General features: G+C 38.1%; 2 protein-coding genes across 2 annotated transcripts in view; both read left to right on the forward strand.

Annotated features, from left to right (window-relative positions):
- Nucleotides 1-5: 5 nt before the first annotated feature.
- LOC110050770 (U4/U6 small nuclear ribonucleoprotein Prp4-like) lies at nt 6-10787 on the forward strand. The gene is made up of 18 exons (XM_020756732.2): nt 6-308; nt 2145-2224; nt 2922-2994; nt 3164-3226; nt 3403-3458; nt 3879-3964; nt 4254-4347; nt 4600-4694; nt 5027-5085; nt 5356-5479; nt 6332-6421; nt 7171-7228; nt 7379-7443; nt 7897-8004; nt 8395-8513; nt 9200-9240; nt 9734-9815; nt 10533-10787. Exons 1-18 carry the CDS (start codon nt 95-97, stop codon nt 10592-10594), a joined length of 1569 nt encoding a protein of 522 aa, XP_020612391.1. The 5' UTR covers nt 6-94; the 3' UTR covers nt 10595-10787.
- Nucleotides 10788-13207: 2420 nt separating this feature from the next.
- The window catches only part of LOC110050756 (voltage-dependent L-type calcium channel subunit alpha-1D-like), a 60651-nt gene continuing 54451 nt past the window's right edge, over nt 13208-19407 (forward strand). The window contains exons 1-2 of the mRNA XM_020756707.2: nt 13208-13371; nt 13517-13653. The gene's annotated coding sequence lies outside the window, so the exon portion shown is untranslated. The remainder of the gene's footprint in view (nt 13372-13516; nt 13654-19407) is intronic.

Raw genomic sequence — 19407 nt, forward strand, 5'->3', positions numbered from 1 at the left:
GCTACCAAGCTGCCTGGCGTGGTTTCTAAGCAATGTTTCTCCTCGTGCACAGAATTTCATGAAAATTATGACAAATTGTTTTTGAAAACTAACGATGTCAGACGATGAAGATGGTGCTCCACTCATTAAAAAGCAACGGATTCACTTTGGTAGTCTTGAAGCTGTAGAAAGAGAGCGCTTGGCTGCTGGGCCATCCAATGATAATGATGACAAAGAAGAAGGAGATGATGATCAAGAAGGCGAGGACAGTGGCGTGTCGGCGGCTGTCCTTGCTGGAATTAGAGCGGGAAATATAAATATCACTGACGGTAAGCAGTTTGTAATAGTAATGGAGGGTTTTGGCGAGCTAGGTATTACAAGGTCTTCAGTTATGTTATCTTCTCAAGAGGTGTATTCCCTCGCTTCACAGTCGTTTGGTCTTCCTGCGTCCAAACCAAGCAAAACTACAGTACGGTGAAAGTTAACCTTTAAACATTATTAAAAAGCTTATGTCAAGCTTAAGTAATAATTGATTAATCCATTTGTGCACCATCGAGTCATGATGTACACGGGAAGTTTGGAAAGTATGCACAAAGCATGAAAAATCTAAGGCTAGGAGTTGTCCTTTGAGGAGCAGCAGAGAGCAACTCAACCTTCTTGAGTGTTCTCCAGACTTCCCAAGTGCATCATACATGTAACTAAATAATGCACAGCTGAAAGCATGATTCAACTGCCGTATAAGATTTCCACTGGAAATGGTGAAGCAAAGGCTACCAGTGTGCATCAAGTTTGAGTATGATGGATGACTTGTTTATGCCATGCCAGAGAAAATAAAAGCAATCAGAATAAAGGAAAGCCATTGTGTACTTGATGGTATTTCACTCAACCTTGCCATCGTGCGCTGCATGTGTGTTACATTGATTGTGTTGGCCACTGTATTTTATTTGGCATAGTATGAAATAGTAATGTTAGGTAACACTTTCTTGTGGTTTACTATTGAATATCCCAGTTGCCACTTGTACATGTATTTTCTTGGTATACACTGACTTAAAGGGTCATGTGTCCTTTGAGAAAATACGAGTGACTTGAGAGATATTCCAAGGTAAACCACTTGAAAGCATTGCAAAACTAGTATATATACTAAGTTTGATAGTGAAGCTTTGCTATAGGTCACTATGTGGCATGTAGAACTTAAATGCAAACGTCCTAGTGTTTTTCCATATTGTGGCTATAGCATGATAGCTGGTCCAAATAGATTCACTTCAGCTCCATTTGTTCCTCACTGCCTAAAATGGTGTATTTAGCTCACAAAAATTAAGAATTGGCTTGTGTATATTGAACTAAAGGTGCACACGCAAAGCTTGGAGAGCACAGAGAGAATCATGTATGCTCAGCTAAAAGTGGCAACAACATGTGTAAGAAAACAACTCATGCTGGGATAAATTCTGAAAACATGTCTGTTATTGATCTGGCTCTTTTTCGTTACTCTTCATTGCTGGTTTATTGGCCAAAATTAAACATTTTCAAGTGTAGACTAGAGGATAACAAAGTGTGTGTCAAGATCCCATTTCATTCGCAAAATTTGTGTGTCATGTACACTTTTTACAATGGATTTTCAATAAATTCACGAATCCTGTTTATCTTTAATTACTTTTCATGCGCGAAACACTACTTTTTACTGTTTTGAATGATGTATCCATGGCTACACATACCCTCATAATGATATAACAGTTCAACATAATAGATCAATGGAGTCTTACTCTGTATGTCAATGATATAGCTTTACAAGGTTTATTTTGTTTGTAAATAATGATTACCTAATTATTATTCTTGTTTTGGTGCCCACAGTGTATGCTCCCAGACAATGGTTCTAAAACAAATCTATATCAGTTCCAGAGCTGTCATTAAGTTTTGACTCAACAGTAGCCTTGATCCTCACACCCTTAACATTTAGGTGAATTGTACCAACTATAATTATTCCAGTTCACCCGTAACATCAAGGGCCTATCAAGCATACTCAGCCGTAGAAAGTTTTATGGGTTACGCCCCTTAATGACAGCCCTGAGTTCTACATGTTGTACATCATTAAGTGTAGACTTTACTGAGACTCATGAACTGTTATATTTGTACACGTATGCTAATCTCAAAAAAAAAAAAAAAAACAGGGGAATACCTAGAACTGTCTGAAGACCACACCAGTGAGAGACATCAGGAACTATTGGCAGAATTTGAGAGAAGGAAAAAGGTAAAATATATTTCTGATGTAACAACCTCCTGTTCTTACAGAATTATACATGTAACTAAATTTTAAATTTGTTTAGAAATCATTTATTTGTTAGTGAAAATTTTTTTTTTATGTAGAAACACAAGTATGTTTAAAAGAATTTTTATCCACAAATTAAGATATGGTTCTACATGTAAGCTTACATTATTTATCTCAACTTAGGAATGTGCACAGAGTTTAGGGAGTATGAAAGAAGCACAAGAGTTGCTTGAGGTGAAGCTGATCTTGAGCAACTCTAACTTAGCAAGTGCTCTCCAAACTTGCAAGATCCATGACTTGATAGATACACTGTCCGGAGACTAGTTTTATGGAAGTCTGACTTCTCTTGAATACTCCCTTTTCATCACCATTTGTTACAAATTTTGTGAATCTGTAATCTTTGCAGTGACAGAAAAGTCAGGACTTCAGGCCGATATCATCATTCTCCATTTTCAAAATTAAAATTAATAAGGTTTTTTGTACTCACAAGCAAGAGAAATTCTGCCTTAAAACTTTGGCTAGTTGTTATCAAATTTCTACATGTTATGTATACTGTATAACATTATATATTATGTTTGATAGTGGAAAACAGTGTTTAAACCTGTTTATTTGATGTTAATACTGTAGATTAAATTTGTATCAGATGTACATGTGAGAGTGGAATTATTTTTATTGGTAGGCTCGTGCAATCACTGTACCAACAGATGATGCTTCTGTTAAAGCAAGACTCCGGGAGATTGGTGAACCAATAAGTAAGCAAAACAATATTCTGGAGTACAGTTGTAAAGTTGCATTTTGATTTAGACATACATTTCTTAATTTAACTTGCTGATAGCTAAATAGAAGTACACATGCAGGTAGACATACTTTCTACAAGTTACCTTGATCTGACATTTTTCCCTTGTTATGCTTTCTTCGCAGCTTTATTTGGGGAAGGTCCCCCAGAAAGGAGAGACAGATTGAGAAAACTTTTGTCAGAGCTAGGTAACAGTGAAATACTTGCTTCGTTTCATCAACTTTGTAGGTGTATCTCTGTATAACTTTACCTATGCTAGACTCTCTCTTCTTTCACTACTGTGAAATTGTACTCACTCTGATTAAATGATTTGATCATGTCTGTACATGTAATGTTTTATCTACATTTCACCCCTTCCCCAAAGGTGAAGATGTAGTCATTGGCAAAAACGAAGAGGAGGAAAAATCAATACAGGAACCAGTAAGTAATTAAAAATGTGTATAATATATATATGGCAATGAGAGATCAAGGTATAGGTAGGTAGGCACAATAATTATTATTAACCAAATACAACTACTCTTAACTAAATACAAACTTGTTTCCTTAGATTGTTAGGTTACTCGAACTGACAATAATATTGCTCAGATCAATTTGTACTTTTGGTTTGAGAAAGGCATACCTGACATCTTACCCAAAAAATCAGTTTGAACCCCTTGATATAGGGGTTTAGGTATCTACAGTTAAAACCAGACATGCTACAACAAAAAGAACATGGGATACATTTTTTGCACAAAATGTATAGAATTACACTGTTCTGAGCATTAATGGTAACTAAGACGATCACACCTTCAGGACCTGCAAGACAGTTTGAAACTGAACTCATGATCCATGTTGTTTCAGGAAGTTGAAGAAGAAGTGTGGTATCATGAAGGTTCTCCTGAGCTTAAAATAGCTCGCTTTTGGATTGCCAAGTACTCTTTACCTCGGTATGTTGAAGTCTTCTCTATAAATTATCCTAACTTTGCTTTCATGATGAGTATGTGATATTGATTGTATTTAAATTGTCATTAATATTTATTGAATGTTTTACCTACAAAATCATGCCTTCATATCTTTCTCTGCAGTTCAAATATATGATATTTCATAGGTGTATATTCACTTAATGAATCAGTCAGAAAGTTGCTAAGTTGATCAATCAGTTAATATTGATTAATTGCTTGATTCTTCTCTTGTCTTAAAACCATACTCTATTTTAACTCTGATTTTGTTTCACAGGGCTTGTGAAAGATTGAAACAAATGCGTATCAAGCAAGCTAGACCTGATCCTGAAAAAGCTGCTAAGATGCAGGAGTTACATCGCAAACTGCGGGTTTGTTTTATAACTATTCATTCTGAAAGCAAGATGTAAATGTACAGAGAATCATGTGCTGTGGATGCATTGTGATTCTTCACTGACCTATGTATTAGTTCTGGCAAAAACAAAATTTAAAGGCACAACTTAACAAGCCCAGCATTTTTACCTGTAGGTGTAAGTCTGTTGCCTTTTTAGTCAAAATGATGTCCTAGATATGATTGACAGGTGGTTTTTAATAATTAATAAATTTTTGTCTTAAACCTTCAGGGTCTAAACAACTTTTGTAGTCAAATTGGTGATGACAGACCATTGTCCTATTGTCAGTTTTCTCCAGACTCCAACATGCTGGCCACTGCATCTTGGTAGGTTTTTATTGTATTTTACAAATCAAAAATGATCTAGTGCAGTAAGACTCTGTGATGACCTTGCAATCAATCAGACTGAGCAAAACTGTTTGCAATGCATGTGCTGTTGTCAGTTGTCAGTTAGTTTGATCCTTGATTATAATTTATGCACCTTATTGACAACTTTTGCTTTGAATAACTTCTTGTGATAAATGTATAAATCGTGCAAATTTGGATTTTTAAATAATGTATTATCTGATTGATTATAATGTTATCTGCCTTTTTGTCAGTGACAATATAAAGATATATGCAGTAATGCGATGTATTTGTCTAATTTTTTTCTTTCTTAGGAGTGGCTTATGTAAACTTTGGTCAATTCCTGACTGTGAACCAATAGCAGTTTTAAGAGGTACAACATTGTTGGAAATGTCTTGGGTTTTAGACAATGGTTAATTACAAATTCACCTGATGCTGTCACTTTTCATTCTTTGTAACAGATACCAAAACTATCGCCCTAGGTTTCCGTCTATTTCATGTTTGACCAGTTTGGAAAGATATACAATATTTCACCTGAATTCAGTAGTAGCCATTTCTAACCACAATGCATTTCTCTTTAAGGACAAGTTTTATGACAGTTTATAAATTGCAAGTAACAAAGATTTTTTATGTTTGTTTGTAGGTCACAATGAACGTGTTGGTTCAATTGTGTTTCACCCTCAAGCCACACTGTCATTAGATGAAACAGGCCCTTGTATGGCATCTTGTGATGCAGATGGTGTTGTGCTTCTATGGTCTCTTAACATGTAAGGAACTGCCTATTGTAATTTACATCTCAAAGATGCCATTTAATGGAATACTACATGGGGGGAATGGTTTGGAATAGCTCGCATTGTGTCTCATACCCTTATGTTAGATTGTCCAATCACAGGTATGGCATGATAAACCAACTGCTATGGTTACAGCTGAGAAAGAAATGTTCATTATGTAGAACATGGAAAAAATCTGAGTACCTGATGGGATTCTAGCCTATGACTGTACAGATAATGGTCAGGTGCTCTGACCACTGAGCTCTGGAGAGACTTACAGTATGGTTAGCTAGGCTATTTTACTAGGTTCACATGTGAGACACATCCTGCATACTGGTTGGAGTAGCAGTGTCAAAAGCACTGTGTATGATGAATAATGAAACATGGTAAATTGACAGCTGGGTGAATACATGTAAATAGTTTCATGTTGTTACAAAATGCTGGTCATGGGTGTAATCTAACTATTTGGGCTGGGTTGTTTGAAAGCTGGTTAACATTAACCCAGGATTGAAAGTTAACTAAAGGATTAATTTGTGTTGTATGAAAATGATTTTCACCGCTTATGTTTTGTGTAGTTTGAGATTATTCCAACTCAGCCCTGAGGGAAAAACAACATAAACAAAAATCCTCACTTCAAAGTTACAAAAAAGGAAATCAAAATTCTGGCAAATCTCGGGCTATGAACAACGCGGCCCTGATTAAACTCCAGTTAAGTGCAGAAATACAGTTAGACATGCGGAAGTGTAGTAACGTGAAATGTGAATATGACAAAACTGAAAGTCGCTGTATTAATTCCAGAGGGAAAGTAATTTACTGATAACTAAAAGACTCCTTAAAAACAATTTCCAGGGACACACCACTTGCAAACATAGAAGGACATGAAAAGCGTGTGTCACGAGTGGCGTATCATCCTTCTGGACGATTTTTAGCATCTTGCTGGTGAGTAGTGGAACCCCCCCCCCCCCCCCCCCACTTTCCCGAATCATCTAAAATCCTCCCCATCTTGATTCTTTCAAGAGGGTAATCAGGGAAGATAAGATAAGATAACTTTATTTATGCACGGTTTTTCCATCAGTCAACAGAGTTACTGGATTATTTACCTATCTGCTTAACTACAATAAAAAAAAAAATAAAAATAATAATAATAATAAAAAATGCTTGTCATGGAGGCCGTGTCTAAAAATTTACTTAAAATTAAGATATTACTTTAAACTGTGGTGACTTAATTTAGATTTGAAATCGCTCAGTGAAGATGCTTGTCTTAGGGAAACAAGGGCTTCCTAAAAACTACTGCATAAGTTTTGTCAAAGCCTCCGGTAGAATTTCTATTAGCTCATTGGACTTTAAATATTTTTAGATATTTTATTATTGATGTAAATGTCTAGGTTTCTAATTTTGATTTTAAAATTTGTTATCCATAGATCATTCATTGTAAATCATGTTTATTAGTTTAGTTATTGCAGGTCCACATTAGGTCTTTTGTCTTATCTAATCTTTGTAACCTGGTATTAAATACACTATGTATGAAAAAAAAAAAGAAAGAAAAATATTTTGTCTTAGAACTTTCCCAGAGGTATTTTGTTTGCTGTGCGTTGGGTTGTAACTTTTAAAAAGATGTAATTTTTGCCATTTTTTTTTTATACATGTGCATGTGCTTTTAATCATTCAAACTTTTGTGGTCGTTGTAGTTTTGATCACTCATGGAGGCTGTGGGATCTTGAACAGCTGAAGGAAGTTCTGCATCAGGTAGCTCACTGTTAAGAATTTGCTGGGTTGTCAATATTGTAAGGTTAAGTTTAAGAAGTACTTTTGACTTTTGTGTTTCACAAGTTTTTGTCCATTTATTTTCATTGAAATACTTACGAATAGTTTGATGTTTTGTATTTCAAATTTTAGGAGGGTCACTCGAGAGAGGTGTATAACATCGCATTTCAGGTTGATGGTTCACTTGCAGCCACATGGTATGATTCTCTTGACGAATTAGGAGGAGCAGCAACGCAATTTTAAAGGATAGCAGTGCTTTTTCGAACTTCAGTCGTAAACGACACATACACCTGTAATTCGTGGCATTACATCAGTGTGCCAAGAACTTGTTTGCATCATTAAAGCTACATGTACAGTTTATACATGCATATCACATCCTGCAAATTTTCCTTCCTACAGTAGATTGAGTTTCAGTCATCATCTGAGAAAAACTAAGTTTGTTTCATATTACGACTTCCTCTTGGTGTGATCATTGGTAACTGTTAGGTGAATTCACGCTTACCTAGCATAGGTGAAGAATTCTTCTGACAGGTTCTCGGATTGTAAGCGAGGAGAACGTGGATAGGGTGTTAGTATTTTACCGTATGGCTGTCTGGCTGTCCACTGCAGATTGTGAACAAATGTAATAATGCCCAGTTTTATTTTTTCAGTGGACTTGACGGCCGGGGCCTGGTGTGGGACCTGAGGACAGGTCAGTGTATTATGCCCCTGGATGGACATTTGAAAAAGGTCCTTGGAATAGACTTTGCGCCTGATGGGTGAGTACAATGTAAAAAACAAGGTACCTGGCTTGATAGAAACAAGGCAACCCACGAAAAATGACCAGTGACTTGACGGAAACAAGACTGGAACTACGAAAACGAGAGGTGAATCTAAAAACTTCAAGTGACCAGAGAGAAACGAGGGTTGGTTAGAAAGACAGGAAAAAAAAAAGAGAGAAAGCCTGCAAACGCAGACGATGTCTTCCTGTTGTCGCACTCCGCCGTTAAACAACAGGAGGAAATCTGCAACGTTACAGCTAGGTTAGGCTTAAGAGAAACGAGACTAAAATGGTAACTTAACTTTGGGCGTTGCTCACGGTTAATTGTATGGCTCATTCTCGTATGGGACCAAGTTGAAGTTTTGGGGAAACATTGCTTGTGTTTCAGATATCGCATAGCCACCGGCAGCGAGGATCAGAAGATGATGATTTGGGACTTGCGGAAGAGACAAAGTGTGTACACAATTCCTGCACACACTAACCTTATATCACATGTCAAGTTTCACGGTGAGGCCTGTTGTCATGTTTTCTTTGCTCCTATGGATCCATACAGTACGTTTAGTAATTATATCAAACACGAAGGACCGTGCTTGAAGTGTTTGGAAATGTGAAGAGGGCGACAATGGAGAAATAAAGTCGTTAACGTTTATGCTAATCAAGATCAGATATCCAAACATCTTCACGGTCATGATTTGAGAAGTATATGACTGTGTATAAAAGGAAGACTGTGATCAATGTCTCTGTTGGTACATTTTTCCAAAGTTAAGATCTTAACAACAACAACAACAACAACAACTTTAGTCATTCGTACATTTACAGTTCTATAAAAATATTTATAAACAGAAGGACAAAAAAAAAAATGTACAATTCGAGTCTGGAGACTGAAGTAAACCGAAAGTTTTCTAGTCAGTCTCCAGTTATTGTAAGGTTTCTATTGATATTTAAGGGAATACAGGACTGTTACGAGGAGTTGTGGACATGGTATAATAGAATGGAGTGCTAATAGTGCCATGAAACTGTGAAACTTGATATGTATGCACTATATAAGCTTTTACATTTCTATTTGTATTGAGTTCGGTACCCAATGTTATGTCGTACGTTTGATTAATTTCCTTTAGTTATCGAGTACCATTTATGCTATTACTGCCTTATGTGTTAGTTCTTCGGCTGAAGCTTTTCGTTTTGTTTTACAGATGACTTCTTAACCTCGGCGTCCTACGACACCACAATTAAGGTGCTATCTAACAAATTGTCGTTGATTTTGATGATTAATTGAGTCCTAACATTGTCAAAGTCGCTGTGGATCCAGGAACAACACTTTTCTTTTTACAATACCATATGACAAACTTAGAAATATTGGTAAAAATCGATCTTGCCGTCGTGCCATTTAACCACCTTACATGCACAGTTGGGACGCGCGGTGGCCTCATGGTCAGTGCGCTCGACTCCAGATCAAGTGGTTCAGATTCTAGCCCTGGCCAGGGAAATGGTGTTGTGCTCTTGGGCAAGACACTTTACTCTCACAGACCGGCGGATTTAATGCTGGGGGTAACCCTGCGATGGACTAGCATCCCATCCAGGGGGAAGTAGAAATACTCCGAGTCACTTCATGCTTCTGAAATCGGGATAAGTTCCGGCCTGTTGAGCCACTAGGCTCGTACGCAGACTTTACCTTACCTTTTTACAGGTACAGTACTTTATAAGGGTGTTTGTTTTTGCATTTCCAGGTGTGGTCTCACCCTGGATGGGCGCCGCTCAAGACTCTGACAGGTCATGAACAGAAGATCAGCTGTGTTGATGTTTCACCAGGTCTGTATTCTGTTAATAAACTCCCCAAGAAATTCGTCGTGTTTTGTGTGGCCACCCTGTGTTCACTGCACCCCGATAGTCCCTCGAATCTCTTCTATGAACCTCGAAGTTGTCGAATGAACTGGTGAGCGCGCGTACACAGCTGCAAGTTCCAGTTGAAAAACCAGTCGGATCGTGATTTCGCACAGCCATGAAGTTTTATAATGTTAATCATTATGTCGAGAAATAAGTTGAAAGTGTCACATTTAGGCAGCGTCCACACTAGGCCGAAGAAATTTGAAAACGCGTCTACGGTTTCGCCTACCGTCCACGCTAATCCGTCGCGGAAACGGAGCATTTCGAAAACGCTGTTCAAACCGGAGGGATTTGAAAACGCCGGCTTTTCGTTTTGGTGTGGACATAAAACATTTTGAAAACAGAGCTTTTCGAAAACGATTGCGCCGCGATAAATGATGTGATTTCCCCGACTGAGGTTTCCTACAACACAAATCCAAAATGACCGGTGTCCTTCTTGATTGTTGCGTTGTGAAATTCCTGCGGCCTAGTGTGGACGGGGCCTTAGATTTCAACTAGGATAACTTGGTCAGTCGCTCTCGATTTCTCTGAGGTGATAGCTGATTCGGCTTTTGGCGTTATCAGCCATGACACTGCCGTGACATTGTTTGAGCATTCAGTGAAGTATCTGGAAATAAACTGACAGCTCTCCCTTTTCTTCAGATGGACAGTATATTGTGTCAAGCTCCTTTGATCGTACTTTCAAACTGTGGGCGTCCGACTAAAGATACTTCCGACAGCATTCACATCAACGATCCCAACAGAGACTTCAGTACTTCTCCTCAGGTATTGGTCGCTTATTCATCCACAGCGTTGGTCAAAGACATGTATAGGGTCACTGATGCGTCACGTGCGTTACGTCACATGTGTACATACTGTTTAGAATTGTTTTATCAATTAAAGGTTTTGAGAAAGTAACGTGGAGTGTATAACATGGCTTTTATACTTCTTTGTTACTTTAAAACAACCCATTTCCCCTATACTAGCACGATGAGCAGCACAACCATCTACTGCATGCATGAGCCCGATAACAAGTTCAGAAGTTACAAAAAGCAAGTCTGAATGGCCAGTCGTCAATAATTATTGCTCTCAGCTGCTCCAAGGGGTTTTAACTTCGGAACACGGCAGACAGACGACAAACGGCTTAGACCTGATCCAGTACGTCGGTTTTCGACCCTGGTCCCACGCGCGAAAATCCTTAGGTCAGGCAAGCTCATTTTGTGGGTGTGGTTAATTATTGCAAAATAACGAAAAGTTTTGAAAGGGTTTTATGGGAGTTCTAGGACGTTTAAAAATACTCTTTTACTCGAGACATTTCAAACAGCGATTGATTTTTTCGCCAAGCTTATTACCTGAAGCGGAACTTTGTGTGATACGAAGAAAAAAACACTTGAAGCATGTCGTTATATGACAAAGGATCTTTGATTTATGTGAAAATAGAGAATGAACTATGCAAAGCCCTTTGGAGAACGATTCCCCAAGAGGTTTTCGGTTTAAATCGATTTATAGAAAACGGGTTATTCAAAAGATGGCTGAGATTTGCTGAAAGTAACGCAAAACTATTAACATTTCAAAAAATTGTTCAGTATGCGGCATGGCGGAGTATAAATATATTTTGGTTACATCATCCTCTACATCATCAGACCTTAGCTCGTGGCAGAATTTGGAGGTTCGGTTCCATTCTCGTCCCAAGAGATGCCTTTCTCTCTTAATCGGCAGGCCAAGAGCAAAAGGTGATTTGACAAACTGACGTCAGTTTTTGATGAGTCTGTCCTGTTATTGATCATGAATTTCGTCATAACATTGTCAAACCAGCCGTGGATTCACGAGGCGATAGCCGAGTGGATCCGCAGACTACTTTGACAATGTTTTGACGAAATATATGGGCAATAACAAGACAGACGCATGACACGACCTCAATTTTCGTTTTACACTAACAAAACGGCCAGTGAGCGCGCGAGAATTTCTGCGGTTATTGTGAAAATACGATTTGATTGGCTAGTGTTTTGTAATAAGATTTTCTTAAATTGAATGCTTGTTTCCTTCTCAGATGTATCCAGTGGTTTATTTCTAACTAAACTGTTCGATTAGAGAGTACCAACAGATCTTTAGAGATTTCGTCAAAGGGAATATCTTTAACAACGGAAGAGGCTTACATATGATTCGTTATTGAGGACTTTACTGAAGCCAGTTTTAAGTTTCCTGTTTTAGTTCCTCTAATCTAATTTTCGGGTATGAAACCAGCGTCGAATTATTGAAAATCTGTCACCAAAGCCACGTTTTCCTCTTGCCAAGTCCCCGTCGGCTAAGAGAGACAGGTGGCTCTGGGCACGAGAATGCTTGTGACTCTCCTCCAGTCGTCCGTGCAAAACGTTCCCCGCAACACCAACTAATTTATCACTTTCAGTGAAAGAGAGAGGGGTGTTCAACGGGAAAATCCTATCATAACTCGTTTCACACGTGCGGCAGATTTGTCTGGAAATGCATCACTCAATTTCAGCTTTAACCAACCCCCACCCCTCTCCGGGATAAGTTACCGTAGGGCATTCGCTCACATTTCGTATCCGGGGGCATTAAGCCAGGGGTGGTCTGCGATTCGGGAGAGATGGGCACTGCTGGAATTGAGCATTTTTAGGAGAGTCATCGGCTTAATATATCTACGTTTTCCCATTACAATGAGTACGTGATTCCCAGCGACAGAAGCAACATGTCTTCCCCAGTCTTTCAAGTATCATCTCTTTCGGAAGTCCTCCATTGCGTGCCCCTGTTTTCGGGGCTTTAAACTTTAATTACCCGCAGTTAACGTTGAAAAATTCTTGGTACTTTACGTTGTACGATTGTCGTTCAAGTGCGCAACAACGATGCATGGGGTCTGCTATTAATTTTTTTCGCATTTCAAACTTCAATTATTTCTGCTGTGCGAGGTTTGCGCCTTTATAAATCTTCTAGGATGAAGATAAACAAAGTCGTGTTTTTGATGTCAAATATTTTTTGTTCAGTTTTTCTCGTTCCCGAGGAGATACACTGCCTAGCATGGAATGTGTTAATATGTAAGTCTACAATTTGCTTGTGATCTGTGTATGCGTTCAATTATTTCCAACGAAGTAATTTTCTCAGTTTTCTAGTAATTTTTCAAGGCCCAGTTGCTTCTGACGATTTTAAAGCGCGTTTTCGAGGAGTTGAAATTGTGGAGAAGATATTGTCAGCAATTTAAAAAAAGTCAACTACTATCGAGGAAGAAATTTTCTCGTAAAAAAAAATCGTATTGTTACTTACCTAATATTCAAATTTGGTCTGTTATCATTGGGTGACAACGAAATTTGCATTTAAATACTATTTGCGCGTAGTAACTTTATTTAGGTTTGACTTTCAGATAACTTAATAGTTAACGCGAACCGTTTACAACACAAAACGAGGATGTAAATTTCTCCCCAATTATTCGCAACTCGAATGAAAATTCTGAAGCCGCGGAGAAATCAAGTTGGTGTTCATGGAGTGAAAAGTAAGTCTTGTTTGTTTCTGTTGTTTGGCTATGTGACTCTGTGTTTCTTGTGTCATATTAATTTGGAGTTAATTGCCTCGTGTGACGGATATTTGGCGAGCAGGAGTTTCAGAACTGACTGGAATGTGTTTGTATCTTTAAACAGATGCGGATGAAAACTACACGGGCAAAGTACAGCTCGCTAATTAGAATTCATCGACGGATCGCTCATTGCTGTTAAATTGTATGGTCTTCGCTCGGTAGAGCGGCAACACCGTCCTTCAACAAGTGTTAAAGTTACAGGTACGCAAAAAACTCGGTAACTTGTCGACAAGATTTGAGCGTAAATTGACTTCAGCTATCACCGAAATGTTCGATTATGTTTGCGACGCGAGATTCAGTTTAAAATTATCAGATTGCGTTGTGAATATGTAGCGAAAACTGCGTTTCCGTCATGCGGCGTTTTGTGTATAATACAGATTGCTTTGTTTTATGCCATTTAGTCTCCCGCTTAGCATCTTTCTTTGTTTTGATTCTCTAACTTCGCGGTTGGTATATATTAGCTAGGGTGATGTTTTTTTTTGTCTCTCGCTGATAGATCTTGACGGAAGTTTTGAACACTCGTCTCGGTAAACATTGCCAAAGGTGCTCTTGAGCCGAGTACAAAACACGAGAGCATCTGGTATGATACACTCAGCAATATCCTACCAATCAATCTGTTATTGTTCTTGACGTCGTTGAAGCTTGTCGGTCAATCGGTCGGCTGGACAGTCTGTAATTTATGACTTTTATGATGTTAGTTACGGAAAGAAAAGTCGTGTAAAACGTTGCGCCATGGAACAATTTCTTTGTTTAACAAAAACAAATATTTCTGTTGAGCGACAATGCACCCTAGAGTGTCAGTGAAGAATTAATCATTTGATCTCGCTCTCGAAGGGATAAAGCAACAAACAATAGTTAATACAATTTAATCTTACTTTCTTTCTTTCCTCGCGAGAGGTTTAAGAGTGTCAACAATAACATTTTATGAAACCGAGGAAGTAATTTAGAATCAGTGAGTTAGATGAAGTTTTCAGATTTACGCCGACAAAGCACTTGCAACATACACCCGTGGACTGTGCTTCAGTTTCACCTAGTGTCAGACGTTTTTGTATAAATCTGTAATACTTCTATGGAATTCATGAACCTTTTGAAGAAGATAAACTGATTTCTTAAAGCGAGCTGTTTTTTGTCTACTAAATTTGACTAAATTTAATACACAAAAAACCAGATCGGTTTAAGAAAATTTCTTCAAGATGTCTATTGCCGATCGTTATATCAATTCACGTATATTCATGTACACTTGTAAACTTGTCGAGTTACTACAGAACACCTTACGCTGCCTGACCTGATTCGCTGTTTAATGTTTTCACGAAACGTCTAATAGTATCATAGTAAAATTTATACCAGCTTGAAAAATTGAAACTTGATTAATGTAAATAAGTTTTAACTTAACACAGTACTAAAACAAACACTCATTTCTGGTTTGATAATCAATACGCGCATTCATGTCAATCAAGCATAGTAGACTGTTATTTACTGCAAGTTTTTAAAGTAGCTAGCTTGACCGCCGTGGCTCACATGACTTTTCGAGCTCTAGTTCTTCTTTCAGTAGGGAATCAACGCTGGTCTTAGACTCAAAAATGCGTTTTAACGCAGTTGCGTCTCACTTGCTCTCTGGTGGCGCGTGGTAACTTCTTTAGAAAAAAATAGTTGTTTTACCCTTTTCGGAAGGCGGTTGTGTGAACAGGAGAAATCTTTCCATTCGCCTTGAGGTCGGCATGTGGTAATGCCTCTCCAGGCGTACAACGTGAAGTTTCGGTAGGATGTTTTATGAAATTATTTTTTCTCGGGAAAGTCTGCAAACAAAAAAGTTGTTGTTACACTGTTGTCATAAAGAAGTAACCCTGGATTCTTTCAGTCATCCGAGACTAAACCTGCTGCGTTAAGTGTTCAAGATATTTGCCAAACGCAAAAAGCTTATATAATAACTTTTAATCTTGCTAATCCCACTAGGAAGTGTTCCATCGCTATTTTTCTATATGTTAGAAAAGTTGCTTTTGTTTATTTTGTGGATAGGCCATAATTTGGGTCATAATTAAAAGTAAAACTTTTGCGAAGTATAAGAACTTATTATAATGACTTATTACCGTAGTAAAACCGCTCCCCAAGTGAGCACAATTTCATCTCACTATTAAAAATATCTAACATCGTGAGGTGTAACGTAATTGTAGATGAGAAGTACGCTGTGCAAAATGTATATTTTGAATGGCATTCTTTGGAGTCAATTTCTGTGAGCTTGCTAAATGTATGATTAAAGTTGCATTGCCTTGGTGATCTAAACAATTTACCAGTCAGTAATTTGTTTTTGTTGTCTTATTGAATCTTATATGGAAACTTGATTTGTTGTTTCCTCCGCATGTGGTTATTACATGGCAAGCTTGTTTATGGCCTGAGGGTCTACCTTTGTTGTAAAACGAAATACTGTTTGTATAAACATTATGCTTACTGCACGAAAAAATCAATCATCTTCTCTTTTAATTCTTTAGTTTTTTTAAGCCTGTTTTGATTTTAATCAAACGATCATTACAAAACACCCCGAGTTTTATTCAATCAAACCTTAACTCAATGTGAACAATATTTTAAGCTAGGAAATGACGGAGTGCCTTGCAACAAAATGCAGCAAACTTTCCCCTCATAGGATAAAAACTTTATATGCTCCTAATGTATGGTAAAAAGATCTTCCCAATTTTGTCGAGCGATCTATTCTCTGATCTGCTGAAATCAGCATAGTTCACCAAGTTAAAACAATGCATTACTTACTTTGTTGTATCAGTTTTACTTTACCGACGAAGACCATAAGAAAGCAACGTCAATGCCACTTTGATAAAATAAATTTTTTCATGATCTCTCTCTTCTACACGATTGCATGGCTGTACCAAAGACCGGGTCTTGCGCAACGCGCGAAAAGAGAAGATAAGAGCGCGAAAAACTTTTGGAGACACGTTTCTTTGGATTGAACAAATGAAATAGTTGGTGTATACTACTCGCCGTGGGGCCTTGTGATAACATAACAAAACACAATGAGAAAGAACAACACAACATCAGTGAACATCACTGCTTTTTTAGTCACGAAATGACCGTTGCGTTAGAAGCAGGTTTTTCGTCCATGATTCAGATTCTGTAGATTTAGCTTTTGTTTTGCTCATTTTCCTAGAAAGGGACGTCTAGTCCGACAACAGACTGAAAGCCGCAACGAAAATATTTAGTGTGCTACTTTACGTGGTCGAGTGTCAGCGATGTTGTTTCCTCCGCATGTGGTTATTACATGGCAAGCTTGCTTATGGCCTGAGGGTCTACCTTTGTTGTAAAACGAAATACTGTTTGTATAAACATTATGCTTACTGCACGAAAAAATCAATCATCTTCTCTTTTAATTCTTTAGTTTTTTTAAGCCTGTTTTGTTAGTCTTAAATCGATAGGCACCTGTAAAATGTCGCAACAGGAGAAGTTTTCTTGGCGATAGATTTGCGTGCACAAGTGCTCGCCTGCTGATCGGTTAGGTTTCCTAAAAATAAGTAAAACGGAGAGCTCTCTCAAATTCTGCATTTGGAAGACTTCAGATAAGGAATCGCTAGCAAATCGAGCGGATTAAAATAATTTTTTTTTTTTTTCACGAGATAAAACTTTCATTTTGCTAAAAGCGTTTGGCCACAGAGCCGTCATAGAAAAGGTTTATGTGATCATTGCTATACAGATATTATGTCGTGCGAATGAATGCTAAGGTCAGTGAATTTGTGCGAAAATATTGTCATTGTTTTTAATGGAAAGTGATTCGCCATTATCGCCTGCCGGTTGTTGTTATCACTCTAGCTAATTCTCGAGTTTGAGTATTTTTTTTTTTTTGATTTGGAGATACTTTAACACCGAACATAATAATCATCAGAGTTGTTAGGCCCGGTTCATACGTCGCATTTCTGCCGTGTCGAATTCAATTCAATTAAGTGCGGCAGAAATGCAACTGTCGATTCATACGTCGCACTTGTGTCGAATTTAATTCAGAATTAATACTGTCGGGTATGTCGGTCAGCGGAAAATGTTTTAAACGTAGAGTATTCAATATGGCGGACGAAAATACTGAGCGACGAAGGACTTTAATTTTGCGAAAAATTGTCCGCCAATGGAACGAGAACGAGAAGGCTGACAACGGAGCAGTATGTGTTGCAACATGTTCAGGTTGCATTGGGTCGAGAATGGCCAAGTTTCTACTTTTTCTTTGGCGGGAAAACATTTACGCACGCTCAATACATTAACATAATGTATGTATTAGATTCGACACGACAGAAATTCGACGTCTGAATCGGTGTCGCATTTCTGTCGGATAATGCGACAAGCCCAGTCGAACGTGCGGCAGAAATGCGGCAGCCGATTCAGACGTCGAATTTCTGTCGAATTTAATTCGTTGAATTGAATTCGACACGGCAGAAATGCGACGTATGAACCGGGCCTTAGTTCTCAGAACCATGCGGTTGGCGAAGGTCAAAAAGCACTAAAAGCCCTGAAAATTTGCATCTACTGATAAAAATAATTAATCTAAGATTGATTCATAGAAGGTGGTTTGCAACCATTCTGACAAAGACCCTGGCGGCCATTTTGGATAAGAGGAACAATAAAGGCAGTAATGGCCATCCAACATGGCGGCGGTGACGTCAGTTCTAAAGGAACTAAAATGTATGTTTTCCTGCCGCCGGATGGCTGACAGCGAACGCGCTATTCTTAACCGACTTTGACAGATTCTCAAGTGTGTGTTTTGTTCTTGTATGCAGATATCTTTAGTTTATCAAAGTACCTGACATTTACTTCCGTGCTTTTCACTGTCGATTGTTTCCTCAACGCTGCTATTGTTTGAAGAAAGTCTTTCCTCAGTTTACGCAGAAGAAGTTAACGGAAACCTGGGAAAATGTTTTCTTTAAAGGCGCAAAGGAATTCGCACCAACCTTTTTAGTCTATTTAAAATACAGTAAGTTTAAAAACTAAAAATGTGAAGAGATACGCTTGAAAGCTTGGGGTTGAAAAACGTCATTGGCGGCTCACCATTTTAAGGATCGTTTATTCGACGTTTTATAAGAATCGAAAGAAATTAACTTTTTTTACTGAACAATTTGTAAGCATGTTTCATTAAGCAAGTTTTGGTGCGAATAGTGTTTTTTTTTTTCAGTTTTTCTGACTACGGTTATAAGTCATACCAACTTTCTAATAGGTTCCTGTCACGTGTCATCGAAATATTATGGGACCATTCTGAGATCCTAGCAAGTGGTCGATGTGATTTACAGTGTAAAATCAAGGAAACACGGGACTAATACGTTAATACGGGACTTAAAACCCGACCTAAATGAAAACATCGGTAGTGCAAAACTCTTTCCTCATTAATTCACGCCGGATGTGGTTTCTTTTGTTCATTGTTGTCTAGCTAGTTACCAATACCTCGCTTTAGTTTTAGTCTTTTTAATCTTGTCATATTTTGTAACCGTCACTTCTGAAGATGTATGTTGTAGCATACGAAACGTCAAGTTTATTATACCATGCGAGACCTGTTTGTTATGTTTGTAACCGCTGTTTGTTTTTTCTTTCTCCTTGTATCAGGTCTCGTTATGTGTTCGTGCCACCCCTTAAAAGGGGATAAATCCACTTAGCAATGTTCCTCTCACAATGCCTCTTTCCGCCCAGAAGTATGAATGTGTATAAAGGGACTGATATAGCAAAACCTAACAAAATACTCTGGAATGGGGGTAGGGAGGGATAACATGGCATCCAGGGGAAATAGCAATTCCTATAGTCACACCGAACTGGATTGAAACGAACTCCTTTAGCTTAGGACGGCCAACTTGAAAATCGCATAGGATGATATTATAAGTAAAACAAAACAACACTGTTTAAAAGGCTCAGTGCTCATATGGAAAGTTGAATTCTCATGTCAGATAACTTCAGCAATAATAAACTATACAAAGCAGTCGTTTG

Source organism: Orbicella faveolata, unplaced genomic scaffold (assembly GCF_042242905.1).
Source record: "Orbicella faveolata isolate gen_17 unplaced genomic scaffold, um_ofav_v1 contig_36, whole genome shotgun sequence".
In the NCBI taxonomy this organism is placed as follows: Eukaryota; Metazoa; Cnidaria; class Anthozoa; order Scleractinia; family Merulinidae; genus Orbicella; species Orbicella faveolata.

Bases quoted from the DNA above. Each gene is read 5' to 3' on its own strand.
- LOC110050770 (XM_020756732.2), top strand. From the start codon at position 95: ATGTCAGACGATGAAGATGGTGCTCCACTCATTAAAAAGCAACGGATT. The intron at 2,995-3,163 runs GTAAGCAAAACA...CTTTCTTCGCAG, and splicing joins GGAGATTGGTGAACCAATAA to CTTTATTTGGGGAAGGTCCC. The intron at 4,348-4,599 runs GTTTGTTTTATA...TTAAACCTTCAG, and splicing joins AGTTACATCGCAAACTGCGG to GGTCTAAACAACTTTTGTAG.